At 50.8% G+C, this 15,194-nt stretch overlaps 1 protein-coding gene across 3 annotated transcripts in view; it reads left to right on the plus strand.

Annotated features, from left to right (window-relative positions):
- Positions 1 to 15,194, plus strand: part of PRKCI (protein kinase C iota) — a 1,761,305-nt gene that overhangs the window by 955,372 nt on the left and 790,739 nt on the right. For all 3 annotated transcript variants that reach the window (XM_069618564.1, XM_069618565.1, XM_069618563.1), the window contains one exon: positions 11,650 to 11,785. In XM_069618564.1, the coding sequence (XP_069474665.1) occupies positions 11,650 to 11,785 (136 nt within the window). The remainder of the gene's footprint in view (positions 1 to 11,649; positions 11,786 to 15,194) is intronic.

Here is a 15,194-nt window from a genome sequence, read left to right on the forward strand (position 1 = left end):
GCGATCTTCAAGCACCCTGCAGAGGAGCCATCGTATTTAAAATTATCCTTAATAGTACAATTTCTAAAGGGATTAACTAATGTCTACCCTCCAAGACCATTCCAAGTTCCCTTATGGGACTTAAATTTAGTCTTAAATTTCCTGATGGGTACTCCTTTCAAACCACTCCACTCTTGTTTGCTAAGATTTCTCACCCTTAAAACGGTCTTATTAGTGGCACTAACATCTGCTAGAAGGGTGAGCGAATTACAAACTCTATCTTGTAAACCCCCTCATACAATTTTTCATAAAGACAAAGTTGTCCTACAGGTGAAGCCTAATTTCCTCCCAAAGGTGGTTTCTGAATTCCACATCACTCAGAAAAATACATTACCTTCATTCTATCCTCCTCCCCATCCGGGGGAAAGAGGAAGAAAGGCTACACAGGATGGACCCAAGGCCGGCTTTAAGCTTTTACATCAGACTTGCTAGGATTAGGCAAGCAGACCAACTATTCCTAGGTTACTCAGGGCACAAATTGGGACTACCGATAACAAAACAGACCATTTCCAGATGGATTATTTTGGCCATTCTGGAATGTTACAAACTAGCAGGAAAAGAGCCTCCTCAGAATCTTAGGGCTCATCCAACCAGGGGTATCACAGCCTCTTCGGCCCTCCAAAGAGGGGTTCCGGTTTGAGATATATGTGCGGCTGCCACATGGTCGTCCGCACATACCTTCACAAGATTTTACAACCTGGATTCCTCCTCTAGTCAAGAGACTAGGTTTGGCAAAGCAGTATTACATTCTGTTCATTCCTAAAAGGAAACTTGGCGTTTTTACTCCCACCTCCAATTACACAACACTGCTATGGGAGTCTATCAAAGATGAGGAATACGTCGGAGGACAGAATCCCTTCGAAGAACAAGTTACTTCTTACCTGGTAACGTTCGTTCGATGGGATGTTGCTCCGACGTATTCCTTATCGCCCCTCCCATCCATCCCCGCAGTAATACTTCCCTTGTGGTTGCACCTTACGCTCCTTCAAGGTCAATAACCAATTCAGGCATGACTTATCTTATGCTACAAAACGGAACTGAGCAACGGTCGCTGCGTGTGGCTATTTATGGGCATGGTGACGTTGGCGCCGATACGGTGGCTGTCGAGGGACATCAACTCGTCGGACGTCGATGCGCAGCGCTCTCTGCTGAAAAAACTTTCCGAGGCCAGCAAGCTGGAGACGAATGATCAAAGATAAGGAATACGTCGGAGGAACATCCCATCGAAAGAAAGTTACCGGGTAAGAAGTAACTTGATCTTCTGTGCTAATTTCCTTCAACCTTGGAGACCGGCAGCTCTTTTGCTGGACTTTGGGACTTTTTAATTTTAACCCTGGCATGAGTGAGCCCTTTTTCTCACTCTCTCAAATGTTTTGACCTGATTTGAATTATGCGTGTCCTTTGTTTTTGGAGTCTGACAAACTCCCTAGGCATCTACTTTTTGTATGGGGACACACATCACCTTCAGTGCAGTGTCACAGAGAAATCCTGTTAGATTTCTCCTAAGGTTTAAATACCTTTTCTTGTGTGAACTACTGTTCCCAAGAATAGTAAAGTGACATTGACATTACTTACCTTTTTGCTATGCAGGTCCACTGGGTTACTTGTTAGCCCCTTTTCCTACTTACTTACGTAACATTTCTTATGTTACCCTCACTACCTTTTTTTTTTTTTTAACTTTGGTTTTATTGGCAGTTTTTAGAAGAAAAATACAGACGGCAACGCTGGGAGCGTTGTAGTTATCACTTTTAACATTGTCATCAAACCCCCAGGTTCCCCCTCCCCCCTCTCCCCACCTCCCCAACTCCACCCCTCCCCCCAGATCAGTGTCTCATCAAAAGTCGAACCGCTGGAGCTGTCGTCGTTGCTCATTGTTCATTGCCACAGAGATATGCTATACTGGGCTACTCCTTCATCCCTGAGTAGAGCATTCCAGACCCCCCCCCACCATCCTGCCAGAGTGTTCTCATATTGTCAGTGGGGGTCCCATCCCCATGCCCCGTAGACCCCATACCAGTTAGCCTGAAAGGTGCTCAATTTGTTATTTACCATGGCCGTCATTAAGAACATGTTTTTGAGTTTCTTAAGCCAGTCTTCCTTAGATGGGGTCTCTGGGCTCTTCCACCTTTGTGCCAGGGCCACTCTGCCCGCTCGCAACATCGTCTCCCACATTCTTGGGTACCTATACAGTTCGGTGTCCTCCGGGGGGAGGCCCAGCAACATCGTTAGGGGGTTGAGTGGGATTAGTTCCTCTGTGACCTCGGCCATCCACCCCCGTACCTTCTCCCAGAACCCCTGCACCTTGGGGCAGAACCACCACATATGACCCCTCGACCCCACTTGGCCACAACCCCTTGGGCATCTGGGGGACACTCCCGAAAACATCTTGGACAGTTTCAACGGGTCCCTGTGCCAGCCCTGTAGAATCTTGAAGTTGTGCTCCATGTCCGATGTAAATAGGTTCCCGTGAAATGCTATCTTAAAGACTTTGGACCACGCCTCCTCTGTGAGTGGTTCTCCTGCCAGGTCGTCCCAAAACCCTCGAAACCCTCTTCTCCCCTCCAAGTTAACAGTGTTCAGTATTTGATACATTTTGGAGACCGCCCCCTTCCTTGACGTGGCCGTGTCCAGGAACTTTTCAAAGGGGGTCAGCTGTCTCCGTAGGTTCTGGCCCCATGTTTGGTCACAAAGGATGCCTTTCAGGCGCAGATATTCAAAGATTGAAAGGGGCTCCCGCCCAAGTGCATCTCGCAGGGCCTCGTAATCGAGGAACTCGCCCTCTTTGAACAGTTGTCCCGCCCATTCCAAACCACCATCCGACCAGGACTGGGCACTCCTGAATCCCCTGCTACCTAGTTTGAGCGGGTGGCCCCAGAGCGAAGACATTGGAGAGGGCCACGTCGTGAGGTATGAGGTTGTGGGTCCCTCCCTCCAGATTGTCCAGAGTATTCCCAGGGTTGGGTGGGCTTTCAGTTTGCTAGGGATGAGTCTACGCGGCAGCCACAGGAGGTCGCGCACTTTCAGAGGGTGGGCGTCCATGTCCTCCAGGTATGACCAGTAGGTGCCCATCCCCTCCTTCATGTGCTCCAGCAAGACCCGCAGCTGGGCGGCCCGGTAGTAAAGGAGAAAGTCCGGTAGTCCGAACCCGCCCTCCTCTCTGGGTAATGTTAGGGTGGCCTTCGCTATCCTCGTGGCCCTCCCTTGCCATACAAACTCGCGGATTGCTTTTTGTAGATCACGAAGCAACTGGACGGGGACCTCCGTTGGGAGCGCGGTGAACAAATATAGTAATCTCGGCAGTACGTTCATCTTTATCGCTGTCATGCGCCCATACCAGGACAGAATCATACCACCCCATCTCCTCAAGTCAGACGTGACCCCCGCCATGATAGGCCCATAGTTCCCCGGGGCCAATCTCGAGAGATCTCTAGTCATGGTCACCCCCAAGTACCTAATCGAATCCTTCCCCACCGTAATCCCCGCACACCTGTCCCGGGGGGTCCAACCACAGGTCCTGGACCCTCATGGGTAGGAGCTTTGACTTTGCTGCATTTATTTTTAGTCCTGAAAACTGCCGAAGGCTGTCATCAGACGCAGGAGGGGGGGGGGAGCGAGGAGCTATGCTCCACCAAGTACGCTAGGATATCGTCGTCGAACAGGGAGAGCTTGAACTCTACTTCTCCCCTTTTGATCCCTTTGATGTCGGGTGGGCCCGGACTGCTATGGCCAGAGGTTCCATCGTCAGGACGTAGATTAACGGAGAGAGTGGGCACCCCTGTCGTGTTCCCCTCGTGAGGGGGAATGAATCGGAAAGCTCCCCGTTCACCTGTACTCTCGCTGTTGGGGCTCCATAGAGGGCGGAGACCCAGGTCCTGACGTGAGGCCCAAAGCCCATTCGACGGAGGAGGAGTTGCATGTACCTCCACTCGTCCCTGTCGAATGCCTTCTCGGAGTCCAAGGAAAGCAAACTAGCTTCTAGATCTGATTCCTGGGCATAGTGGATTAGGTCTATAGTCTTCCTGATATTATCCGAGCCCTGCCTGCCCCTCACGAACCCCACTTGATCCCCGTGTACTAGTTTGGGCATTATCCCCTCCAACCGTTTACCCATCACCTTAGCTAGGATCTTAACATCTATATTTAGAAGAGAGATCGGATGGTAGGACGAGCAGTCAGTGGGGTCTTTTCCTTGCTTGGGCAATACCACTATGATGGCTCTCATCGTTTCCGGCAGGGAGCCCCCCTCCAGTACTGCATTGAACACCCTCGCCAGGTGTGTGGCCAAAATGGACCGGAACCTCTTGTAGAAGTATACTGAGAACCCATCTTCCCCCAGGGACGTTCCCGCCTTCATCCCGCTGATTGCATTCTCCACCTCCTCCTCTGTAACCCCGCCCTCTAGACCTTCTGCCATTTCGCCTGTCAGGGACGGGATCTGGATGGAGTCCAGGAACTCCTCAATCTGAGTGTCCCGGCATATTCTGACGAATATAGTTGTTCATAGTAACGTTGAAAAGCCGCTCCTATGTCTGGGGTGCTATGGTCTAGTGAGCCCCGTTCGTTCCTGATTGCCCTCACCATTCTGCTTCTCTGGACCTCTCTGAGCTTCCAGGCCAGAATTTTATCGGCTCTGTCCCCCTTCTCGTAGTACTTTTGTTTCACTAGCTGGAGATTGCGCTCAGTTTTGTGCAACAAGAGATCTTTCAATTGAAGTTTGTAATTTTCTAGGGCAGTGATCTGTTCCATAGCCAAGGGTGCCTCCGGGGGGCCTCCCGGCTGGAGCTGTGCGATCTTTCCCCTAAGGGATTTTTCTTGGGCCTCCCTCTCCCTTTTTTTCTGAGCCCCCATTCTTATGAGAACCCCGCGTAAGGTCGCCTTGAAGGCGTCCCACAACACATGCGCACCCACCTCGCCATTGTCGTTCAGCTCGAAGTATTCCGAAATGGCGTCCTGCACTTCCTGCGCCAGGACTTCGTCCTTCAGCAGGGAGTCGTTGCACTTCCATCGCCCTTTTCTGCCACCTCGCCATTCCCCTATAATGGTGGTACGGACCAGGTCATGGTCGGACCAAGGGACCGGGTCAACCTCATAGCCAGAGACGTATGGGCGCAGGGGCTCGTCTACCAGGATGTAGTCTATTCAGGAGTATGATGTGTGGATTGCAGAATAGTATGTGAAGGAGGGGTGTTCTGCCCTGGGGGTCGGAATGGTGTCCACCAGGCCCAGTTCTGTGTTGACCCTTTGGAAAGAGCGGGCCATAATTTCATCTGCAGCCCTGGTGGGTTGGGATTCCAAGCGTTTCCTATCAACTTTCGGGTCCAGGACCATGTTAAAGTCCCCCCCCCACCACCATCATCCCGCGTACCAATAATTTCAATCTGTTCTTCACTCCCTCCCAAAATTGCGCCTGGCCTTCATTGGGGCTGTACACAACTACAAGTGTTAAGGGGGAGCCCCGCAGGGAGCCCCTCGTCAACAGGTACCGACCCTCTGGGTCTTTCAGTGAGGCTTCTATTTCAAAGCCAATGTCCCTCGCTAGCACTATGGCCACCCCCCTTTTCTTGGTCTTGTGGGAGGCGCTGAGGACTTCCCCAATCCCCCCCCGTAGCCTCGGTTCTTTCCCCCTTGCCCAGTGCGTCTCCTGAAGGAAAAGCACATCTAGTTTAGCCCTCCTGAATTCCCTACAGGCCACGGATCTTTTGGTGGGGGTGTTCAGCCCCCTCACGTTAAGGGAGCCCACGCCCAGGGTAGGCAGATCATCTGCCATTGTCTAAGATTAACCAGCTACAGGATAGCTGACTCGTGGCACTTTCCTTGTCCAGCTCTTTTCGTGTTATCCTCTGATCCCCTGTTTCCCTTCCCCACCCTCCCCCCCCAGGTGGGCCTTAAACCTGTCCCTAACTGCCCCCTGGTCCCCCCTGTGAACGTAACCACATCAACAAACCCCTTAACCCCCTCCCCCCACCCCGGCGTCCAGCCAAACAGTTCTACCATTGTTGGTAACTGGCCGGACCACCAGCCTACCGCCTCCTGCTGGGTGAATGTCCAAATGAAAACCTCCTTGAGCCCCCCCTTACCCTCCCCTCCCCCCCCAATGCAACTCTCATACTTGCTGTTCCAGGAGGATCCACATAAGTTCGGACCCCATGTTCCTGGAATTCGGCTCGTCTTCGGGCCGGAACAGATGATGAGTCCCTGTGGTGAGATCTTTACACAGTTCCCCCGAGACTGTTGTCGCCCGCCGTGAGATGCTTCAGCTCCCTCCCTCCCCCGGGCTCGACAGTCCCGCTCCACCCTGGCCGGGTTCTGTTTCATTCCTGTCCGTCGATGGGGACGGTGGGTTCAATTTTTTAAATTTCCGTGGGCCTGTCTTCTTTCTCCTCTCTCCTCGTGACCTGCGCGCACTGGCTTCATCCGCGGCGAACCCGGAGGGTTCCCTCCGCGGGGTCGAGTCTATTGCGTACTCCAGTATGGCTCTCCTTATATCCTCCTCTGTAATCAGGTTCACTCGTTGGCCTTCGTATTCGAACGTGAGGGAAAAGGGGTACCCCCATCTGTAGCGCACCCACTTCATTTTCAGCATCTGGGTCAGCGGACGACACATCCTACGTTTGGCCAGCGTGTATGATGAGAGGTCCTGGAAAATGGACACCTGTGCGTTGTTGTAGGATATCTCTCGGGACTTCCTGGCCTCCTCTAGAACCTTCGCTTTCTCAGTGTAATGGTGGAAGCAGACCAGAATTGACCGGGGGCCCCCAGCTCTTCCCCCCGCTCTATGGATCCGATCAAACGTCGGTTCGGTTGTCATCTCATCCGAGAAGAGGAGGGTGATGATGTCCCTCACCACCCGGGTCACGTCTCTTTCCGTCTCCCCCTCCGACTCCGGCACCCCAAAGATTCTGAGGTTGTTCCTCCGCTCCCTGTTTTCAAAGTCGTCCATTTGTCTTGCCCTCTCCTCGTCTCTCTTTTCCAGGGCCTTTAGTCTCAGGGTCGTGTCCAGCTCCTGGGTCGCTGCTGAGGACTGGTTGGACTCTAATTGTGACAGTCTATCCTCGACTTTGTCCACTCTGCGGTCCATGTTTTCCATTTTCTGGGCAATGTCTGCCCGCATGTCCCTAATCTCCTGCAGGACCGAGGCAAAGCCCTTTTCCATGGTGAGGGCGGGCGGAGGTGGGGTCTCGGATTGGGACATGCCGGTCCGGGTCGCTGTTCTCCCTTCTGGCGTCCTGATAGCGGTACTCCTGGAGGGTATGGCACCAACTCATTCGGTCCTCCTACTTCTCCCCTCTGCTGGTGCGCCCCAAGGGGCAAGGGACAGAGCCCGGTCGGGGAGCGCGCTCTCTCTCCTTCTGGTATGGCCCTCCGTGGGGGGCCTCCCCTGGGCGGGCACACGCCCCACCAGACCTCTGGTGGGGGCCTCACACCCCCTCCCCCCCTTGTGCCCTCTGTCTTTGGTTAGCAGTTCTTAGGGTGGGGGGGGAGCGGCTATGGATGTCCGGTAGCGGTCTGATGGAGGGCTCTCAGGCGTGATTCCTCCAGTGAGAGCCCCCAGGCGGGCACTCGCCCTGGGAAAGAACCCAGGGGCCACCACCTGGGGAAGTGATGTGCTCAAGGATACTCTCCTCCAAATGTTCTATTTCAATTTTAGAACTGAAAAGATTTTTCCCCCCCTCTCTCTTACTTCTTTCCCTTGCTCGGCAGGGGGGGGGGGGCGGGGCCGTCTCGCCCCCCCGTGCCCTCCGATGTGCCCTGCGATGGGTCCTCTGGGGTCCTTGAGGGTTGCGTGGGGACTGGGGCGGGCCCCCTCCACCTACCTCGGCTCTGAATTCGGGAGCGCAGGCAGGCCGCCTTTCCTTAAGCGGGTCGCGGCCCGCGTATCATCCGGCTCCTCCACGGGGACTTCCCCTCCGCGCCGGTTCCTTTCTCATGTGCTGCGGGGGTGTCGCCAGCGGGTCCTCTGCCGGGGCGCCGGCGCGCTCTGTGATCGGGGTGATGAGGGGGTCGGGCGCACCAGCGAGTCCGGGCCGCCCGCACACACCACCTCCTCCCTCGATGGTCAGGACTCTGCCTGGGGCTCTCCGGGGCTCCTCCCTTCGGGCCGCAGAGCTCGCTCTCGGGCACCCGGGGGTCCCCAGATGCCACTCTTTCGCCCCGGGGGGCACCCGAGGTTCACGGGCTCCGCGGACCGCAAACGTCCCGTGGGGATGTAGCGGGGGGGGCTCAATCCCTCTGCGCAGCCCAGTTACGGCTGGAGCAGCGTATTCAGGCTGCCATTGCCTGTGCGCCCCCTGGTGGCCTCACTACTTTTAATGGCTGGTGGCAGTGGTTTAATTTTCCTACTATTGTTCTTTTCTAAAGCACGCTGAAGTATAGCACCCACGAGTGACAATTTTTTCAAAATAGCCTGATCTTCTTTTTTTGCCATTTCCTGGTTGTGAGGTCTTTCTTGGGTTTTACTCTGTGTGCCAAGCCAGTTTTGAGCCCTTTGTTCTGTTTTGCCTTTGGCGGGCTTCAGTACTGAAACCCGCCCCTGGCTCCAGTGTGTCTAGAAGGGCAGGGAGTGCGTGAGGTTCCCTGGACTCCCCTGTCCTTTGTCTTTAGGAATCTTCAGTCCTAATTGGCTGGCTGTCTTTTCAGGACTGCCACCCTGCTGTTTGCGTGACAGCGAGGCTCTGCATGAATGGGAGAAACCTGCTTAAAAAGGCAAGGGTTTTGGGACTGAAGACCGAGTCGACCACTGGGAAGAACAACCCAACGAAGAAACCGTGAACAAAGCTCGCTGCATCCTCCTGGACCTTTGAATTGCCTGGTGTAGCCCTACTGAAACTCCTTTTTTAATTCGACAGAGAAGCTCCAGAAGGAACAACCTCTCCCCTTGGATTAGTGGGACCAACTAACCCCGAGACACTCCACTGGACCATCTTCCCCAACTGGCTGTACTTCATTGCTGCAAGAACTGAGTGCCATGGGTCGAGACACCAGTAATCGAGTGAAACATCTGAAATCTGTCTAGAAGCTCCAGGAGTGTCCTAAGGACCCTCGAGAAGCAAGACGACCAGAGCTAGAGTCTCCTCACCAGAGTGCAGGACCCAAGTAGTGAAGGAAGCCCAACCGGTATCCGAGATCTGCGATGTTGCGGTTTACTAAGCGATGAAACCGCCAAGTGCCGCTGATCCGAAAAGAGCCTGTAGCTGCCGACAACCACTCAAGTACCGCCACAGGAGCCCTTCAGATGTCCTCCTTCTTGTCCCCACAACTGAGATTCAGGAACACATGGTCTGCACCGCTGTAGCAAGACGTAATCCAGCTGGACCACTCCTCTTCAAACCAGAGGTACTGTTTAGACTTGGGGTACTTACATCACTGTCTTTTAGCTGCTGTTCTTTTCTCATTTGGGAATTACATTGGCTTACTTGTAAAGTTGGTTCCAACTCTGTTTCCACAGGCTTAACAGCTTGTGACCCTACAAGTCATGTTCTAACAAACTCTCTGACTTTGTGCAATACTTAGATTCCAAGAAGGGCCTCAGCTCCATAGGCTGTTTCAAATTGACTTTCCTGGTTCCCTGAAGACTCTTCTAGGCCATTGTTTTGGTATTGTTTGTCCCTCATGGGTGGTAACTTGTTTTTGACTGTTACTGCTGGGAAAGGCTGGTCTAGATTTCATTGGGAGATTTAGTTCTCACAATTACTGAGAACCTGTTTAACCTTTTCCTTCATTAAACCTTTCCTTTCTGCAACCTCAGAATCTGATATATAAATGGCATTACTGTCCTTGTGATTGAAGTCACCTCAGTGTAGGAACTGTGTAAGAAGCATATCCAAAGATTATCCACTAATTTGTGCTGATTCTGAAAAGTGATTTTAAAGTATATTTACACTGTTACATGAATTGCCTTTTTAAAGAACGCTTATTCAAAAATGGTTAAGTAACTATAACAGAAACCTTGAGGGTAAGTGTTATTTGATTACTTGTATTTACGAATTTCATTGCTACAGCTCACATTTACCCCTCTTTAGATAAGCCTGGCTGGTCCGTCACACTACCAACTTGTGTAGTACACACCTATAGCAAAAGGTCGGTGTGAATGCAGCAATTCTTACCTAAAAGTCCCTTTTCCTCCATAAGTCCCACCATCCCTGCCCTTAAAAAAACGGTGTTATTAGGCATTTTAATATAGCCGACGCATCAAAGAGGACTGAGGAGTGGCGCCGGTGGACGAAGTCAGAGGAGCGCATGCTCCCTGTGGAAGACGGTTCTTTTCTGGTGAAACAGGTTCTGTTTCCCGTGCCTAGTGAGGGATGCCCATACAGTGTGGAGGAAAGGGGACTAAGTATAGGAGTATGTTAGTCACTATGGTGAGTAACTTATAATTTAGTTTAGAAGCAAATATAAGATTTCTCACTTATTTTTTAAAGAATAATGTATGGCATTCTTTTAAACTTTAACTACTGGAAATGTCTGCCCAGGCGGTGACAAAATATAGATGGTACCATGAAGCAATTAGTTTGTGTAGGGCCTGGTTTGTTAAAGGTACCTATGAAGTAAATTCTTTCATGAATACAAAAGTGGGGGGAGGGAAATAAGAAGGAAAGCGAGCGAATGGGGAATGGAATCCAATTCAGAAAATGAATAACCTCTCCTCATTCGCATTATACTCTAAATTTTGACAGGGTAAGCAAGGACATTCTCTGGTTAGTCTCACCCACTGGCTGCTACTTGTGAGATTAAATCTATTACGGTTAAGTAAACACATGAAATGGAATCATGGGGACACTAGGTGTAGATGTATAGGCTGTGAGGAAGATCTGATCCACTTTCGGTTAATTGTCCACATTTTATAGAATTTAGAAGAAGGTGGTTGACCCCTTTCCTTTACGAAAAATGGAATAAGGACATGTAGTGCTGCAATAAGTTATAATATTGAATTGTGTAGACAGCAATTTTTATAGATTTTGGTTGAATTTCTTACAGGCGTATACCTTTTTAATGTCCATTATTATTTTAAGGTTTTTAGAATGAATTCTGTGAGTTGATGTTGATTTCTATGTTAATGGGGAAATCTGAAATAAAAGAAAGCTTTTCTTCCATTTATGTTCTGATGGTCTTAACTTCACAAGATCTCCTTTTGTGTTATATAATGGCGAAACCAGGTATGTAGGTGTCCCAAGAGCCTTGCAGAATTTCTGTCTTGTTGATTAAGCTATGTATAAAGTAGCACTGCCGTCTGACAAAGACCCTTTCCTGTGGAAATAAAGTTGTGCATGTGGGATAATTTGCATACCCACAATGCTTTACTGATGTGGCTTTGAACTGGAGTTGAACCAGCGATGGCTACCTAGTGGTGTTGTCGAATGTGTGAATTGGCTCAAATTAAGTATATTACATATATATCTAATTTCCAAGTTTTTCCACTGTTGGTATTATGTTAAACTGTACTCGCACAAAACCTTTCCACAGTGTGTTCCGCAAATTGATTTAATTTTCTTTTCATCCAGATATTTGTATTTGTTGCTAATTTGTATGAAGCTCTCTTGTATAATTCATGAAATGATTTTGACTAGAAGCAGCATATAAACTAAATCATTACCTATATTTTACTTTAAACAGATTTTACTCTGCTGAAATCAGTTTGGCTTTAAACTATCTGCACGAGCGTGGCATAATATACAGAGATTTAAAGCTGGACAATGTGTTGCTGGATTCTGAAGGGCACATTAAATTGACAGATTATGGAATGTGCAAGGTGAGCAAGTCGGATTCTTAAATCTGCAGATTTATTTTAATGCAATGCCTTTTCATGAACATGAGAACACGACATGCACACTGCTTGATAAAAGGTTCAGACGTTTCTTACAAAAGTCCAGGATGAGGAGAAAAAGAAAATTATGATGCATCATAAAAATGATCTAGATGGCTACAAGCTTTTGTGCTTCCTAACCCGTCTTCCAGACTCGGAGTATGTTGAACCCCACTAACTTTCCCTTCGCAAGATGTAGGTGATTACCCCCTGTCAGAGGTCTTGGATCTTCGCTGCAGCAATATTCGTGTTGTAAGGATGCAGAAGAAGGAGACTGCATGGTTATTGGCATAAACCTTTATTATACCAGAAAATAAAGAGAAAACCTACCTCTTTAGAGGAATTTTCCTGCCGCAACTAAAATACTAAGGAATCGATCAGGATGCCCACGTAAATGAAGAGTCTACTGTCCGGTGTCAAAACCTATTTCTGTCTCTTCCATTTGTAACTAAACTCAAGAGGTAGTGGATCTTTCTGGTCCAGAAGAAGGCTGCCTTCTTCTGGACAACGGATCACAGTTCCAGTTGTTAGGTGGGATATTTACCTGAGGGAATAACTCCCTTCCCCATGTCTGAATCCCTCTCCAAGACTCAACATGTCCCAATGTGTAAAGCAGTAACATTTTCATTTCAAACGCAAGAGGAAAAGTTCCAATTCAAACATCAACATTCCTTATTGCCCATAGTTTTTTTCACTGTTGGGTTCCTGGTGAATGCCCCCCTTCTCCAGGGATATTGCTCTGTGTATTCACACTGCCAGGACCCTTTTCCAGGCATACTACACAGTTCATAATGCCAGAGGGAATGCCTCCCTTTCCCTGGCCTTTATCAGGCTTTGTAATACAGTTAACAATGCCAGGGTGAAGCCTATCTCAGGCTTGTAGATGCAGGTCCCTGACCCGTATGGTTTTATTTTCCTGATTCCCCAGACCTACTTTACTATCCTCCCAGATATTGTAACGTAATTTACTCTTCTGAGGTAGATGCAGGTCCCAGGCCCGATTTCCTTTCTTCTCACTGGCAGACCTGATACACTATCCTGCCAAGTACTGCGACTATGAAGATGAACCCCCTCCTGAGGCCCCGGCCCCACCGCCTCACCTCAGCCCCCTTTTCCACAATGCTGGTGTAGGATATGGTGGCTAGGTGCAGAGACTAACTTTTCACTTGCTCCCCTGTTTTGTTTTCAATCTTATTTACCTACCTTTGGTGCCTCGCCTTCCCTGGTGCATTTCAGCTGCAGGAGGATTCGCAAGTTGTGCCTCAGACGACCGTTCGTTCCATGCACTCGGTCTCGAGTGCCTAGGTCCGGACCACCGCTGGGAGTGTGTGCGGCTTGCAGCCCTCTTGGTCATCAGCCATCGAAGAATTGGTTGTCGCATTGGAAGGGGATCTTCCTCACTTCTCCTGCAGCGCATATTAAGGACTTCGTCTCCAGGACCTCTCGTCAGACTAGGTAGGCCCTCTGTTTGTTTATTATTGGGGACCCTACCAGTTTGTCCTCGGAAGGGCGATAAAGTTAGCCTTTTTCGACCCCAAGGGGTAAAGGATCATCTGGTTCTACCGTCAACAGTCAGTCCTTGTCACGATCCAGCACGACTACTGGTGCAGGTGCCAAGGGTGCACAGCTTACAGGAGCTCTCTTCGAGGTTGTTAATCAGGGCGTTTCGACTACTGGTCAGCTGGCTCATGGCTCAGCGCTTCCCAACAGTGTTTGTTGAGGTTGACGCTGCTGATTTGAGTTCGGGATCGAAGGCGTATCCTCCCATGTCTGAGCTTGTACGTCGCTTAGGGACTTTGTGCCCTCCCGCCCAGGGAGTAGCGCAAGGCCCCAAAATGGCAGATAGGCATGTGGCAGAGCCTGCTAGACCGGCGGTCATTTTGGATTTGAATCTGGGCATGCATGTGCTGTCGCCCATTGAATGGGCCTTGGAAAAGGTCCCAGTCCCCTTCCCTCTAGAATCAGCAGCAGACTGAATGGTTCAGGCATCTGTTCTCCTCTGAGGTACATTTATCTATTGCAGCCTAAGGGCTATGCGCCTCAGCGCTTTGACCACGAGCAGAGACACAGGGACCCAGCGACTAGCGAGGACTGCTTTGTCAAGTGCTTACTGCTCCTCATGCATTCCCCACAGATGACGGGGCTCTCAAGGACATAGTGAAGGAGGTGATCCCACAGGTGGTGCCTCCCCGTCCTCCTCCCCAGGGTCCTCCACTGCTGCCTGTGGCAGTGCCTGTCCCTCCCCATTCCAGGCCCTACCGGTTGTTCAGACCCCTCCACCGACCCCTCCACCTGTACCACCACCGCCTCCCCCTGAACGGCTGTTGGACCTGTCTTTGGCTCTGGATTTAGGGGTGATGGGGGGGGGGATCCTGCCGGCACCTGTGTCCCAGGGCCCGGACTCACCTTGGTCTGTAAAATAGGGTGAGGGGGAGATGACCGCAGTGATGACGCCCAGGGCGATGACCCCTGGGCATCCGTTAAAGCCTTTTCGACTGTCTTCAGGGCATGGTGGAGTTCTTGGGGTCCCTCTGCCGAGGAAGCGCTCCAGGAGTCAGCCGTTATAGCAGAGGTTTTAGGCAAGCGCATCATGATCCAGTCTAGCACCCTTCCGCAGAAGGATGTCTTGTAGGTGGCGAGAAAGGTCTATGAGAAGCCCAGGCACAATGTCCAGATGAACAAGAGGTTGGGCAGCAGGTTCAGTCTGATGGATGAGGAGCCCATCCTAATTACCTCCCATCCTTAGCATTCTTCAGTGGTGGCTGCGGCCTCCCTCTATCCTAAACAATCGTCTTTGTCGTCTTCCTCCTTGGGAGCAACCTCCATTTGTCTTTCCAGTGAAGACAAGGTCCTTGAGCCTTTGCACAAATGCTGTTATGCCATATCAGGACTGCATCTCCAGCAAGCCAATGTCCGACAACCTTTTAGCTGCGGCTAACCAGGAGGTGTGGCGGGAGCCTGGGGAGATGCTGCCTGATCGCCTTCTGGAGAGGCAAGCCTCCTTCAAGGGCTGTATGGGCGCTTGCCCGGGCCGTTGCGCAGAACCTCATGCAGTCTTCGGTCTCCCACATCGACACATCCCGCAGAGGGCTGCGCCTGGGTGTTGAGATGAGAACGACAGCGTGGATTCATGCCACTAAATTTTCATCTGATATGCAGGCGCGGATCCTAGATCTGCCCTTTGAGTGCGTCGACCTCTTTCATTCATCAACTGATGACAAGCTGACAAATAAGAAAACCTCAACTCAAATCGCGAAGTCCTTCACCATCCTGACAAAGCCATGGCAGAAGTCCTTCCTTCAGTCTCAGGGCAGGACCAAATTTTAACCCTGCACTTTCACCGGCTTCAAGGGGT

The sequence above is a fragment of the Ambystoma mexicanum genome, chromosome 10 (assembly GCF_040938575.1).
Source record: "Ambystoma mexicanum isolate Mex_15411 chromosome 10, UKY_AmexF1_1, whole genome shotgun sequence".
Lineage (NCBI taxonomy): Eukaryota > Metazoa > Chordata > Amphibia > Caudata > Ambystomatidae > Ambystoma > Ambystoma mexicanum.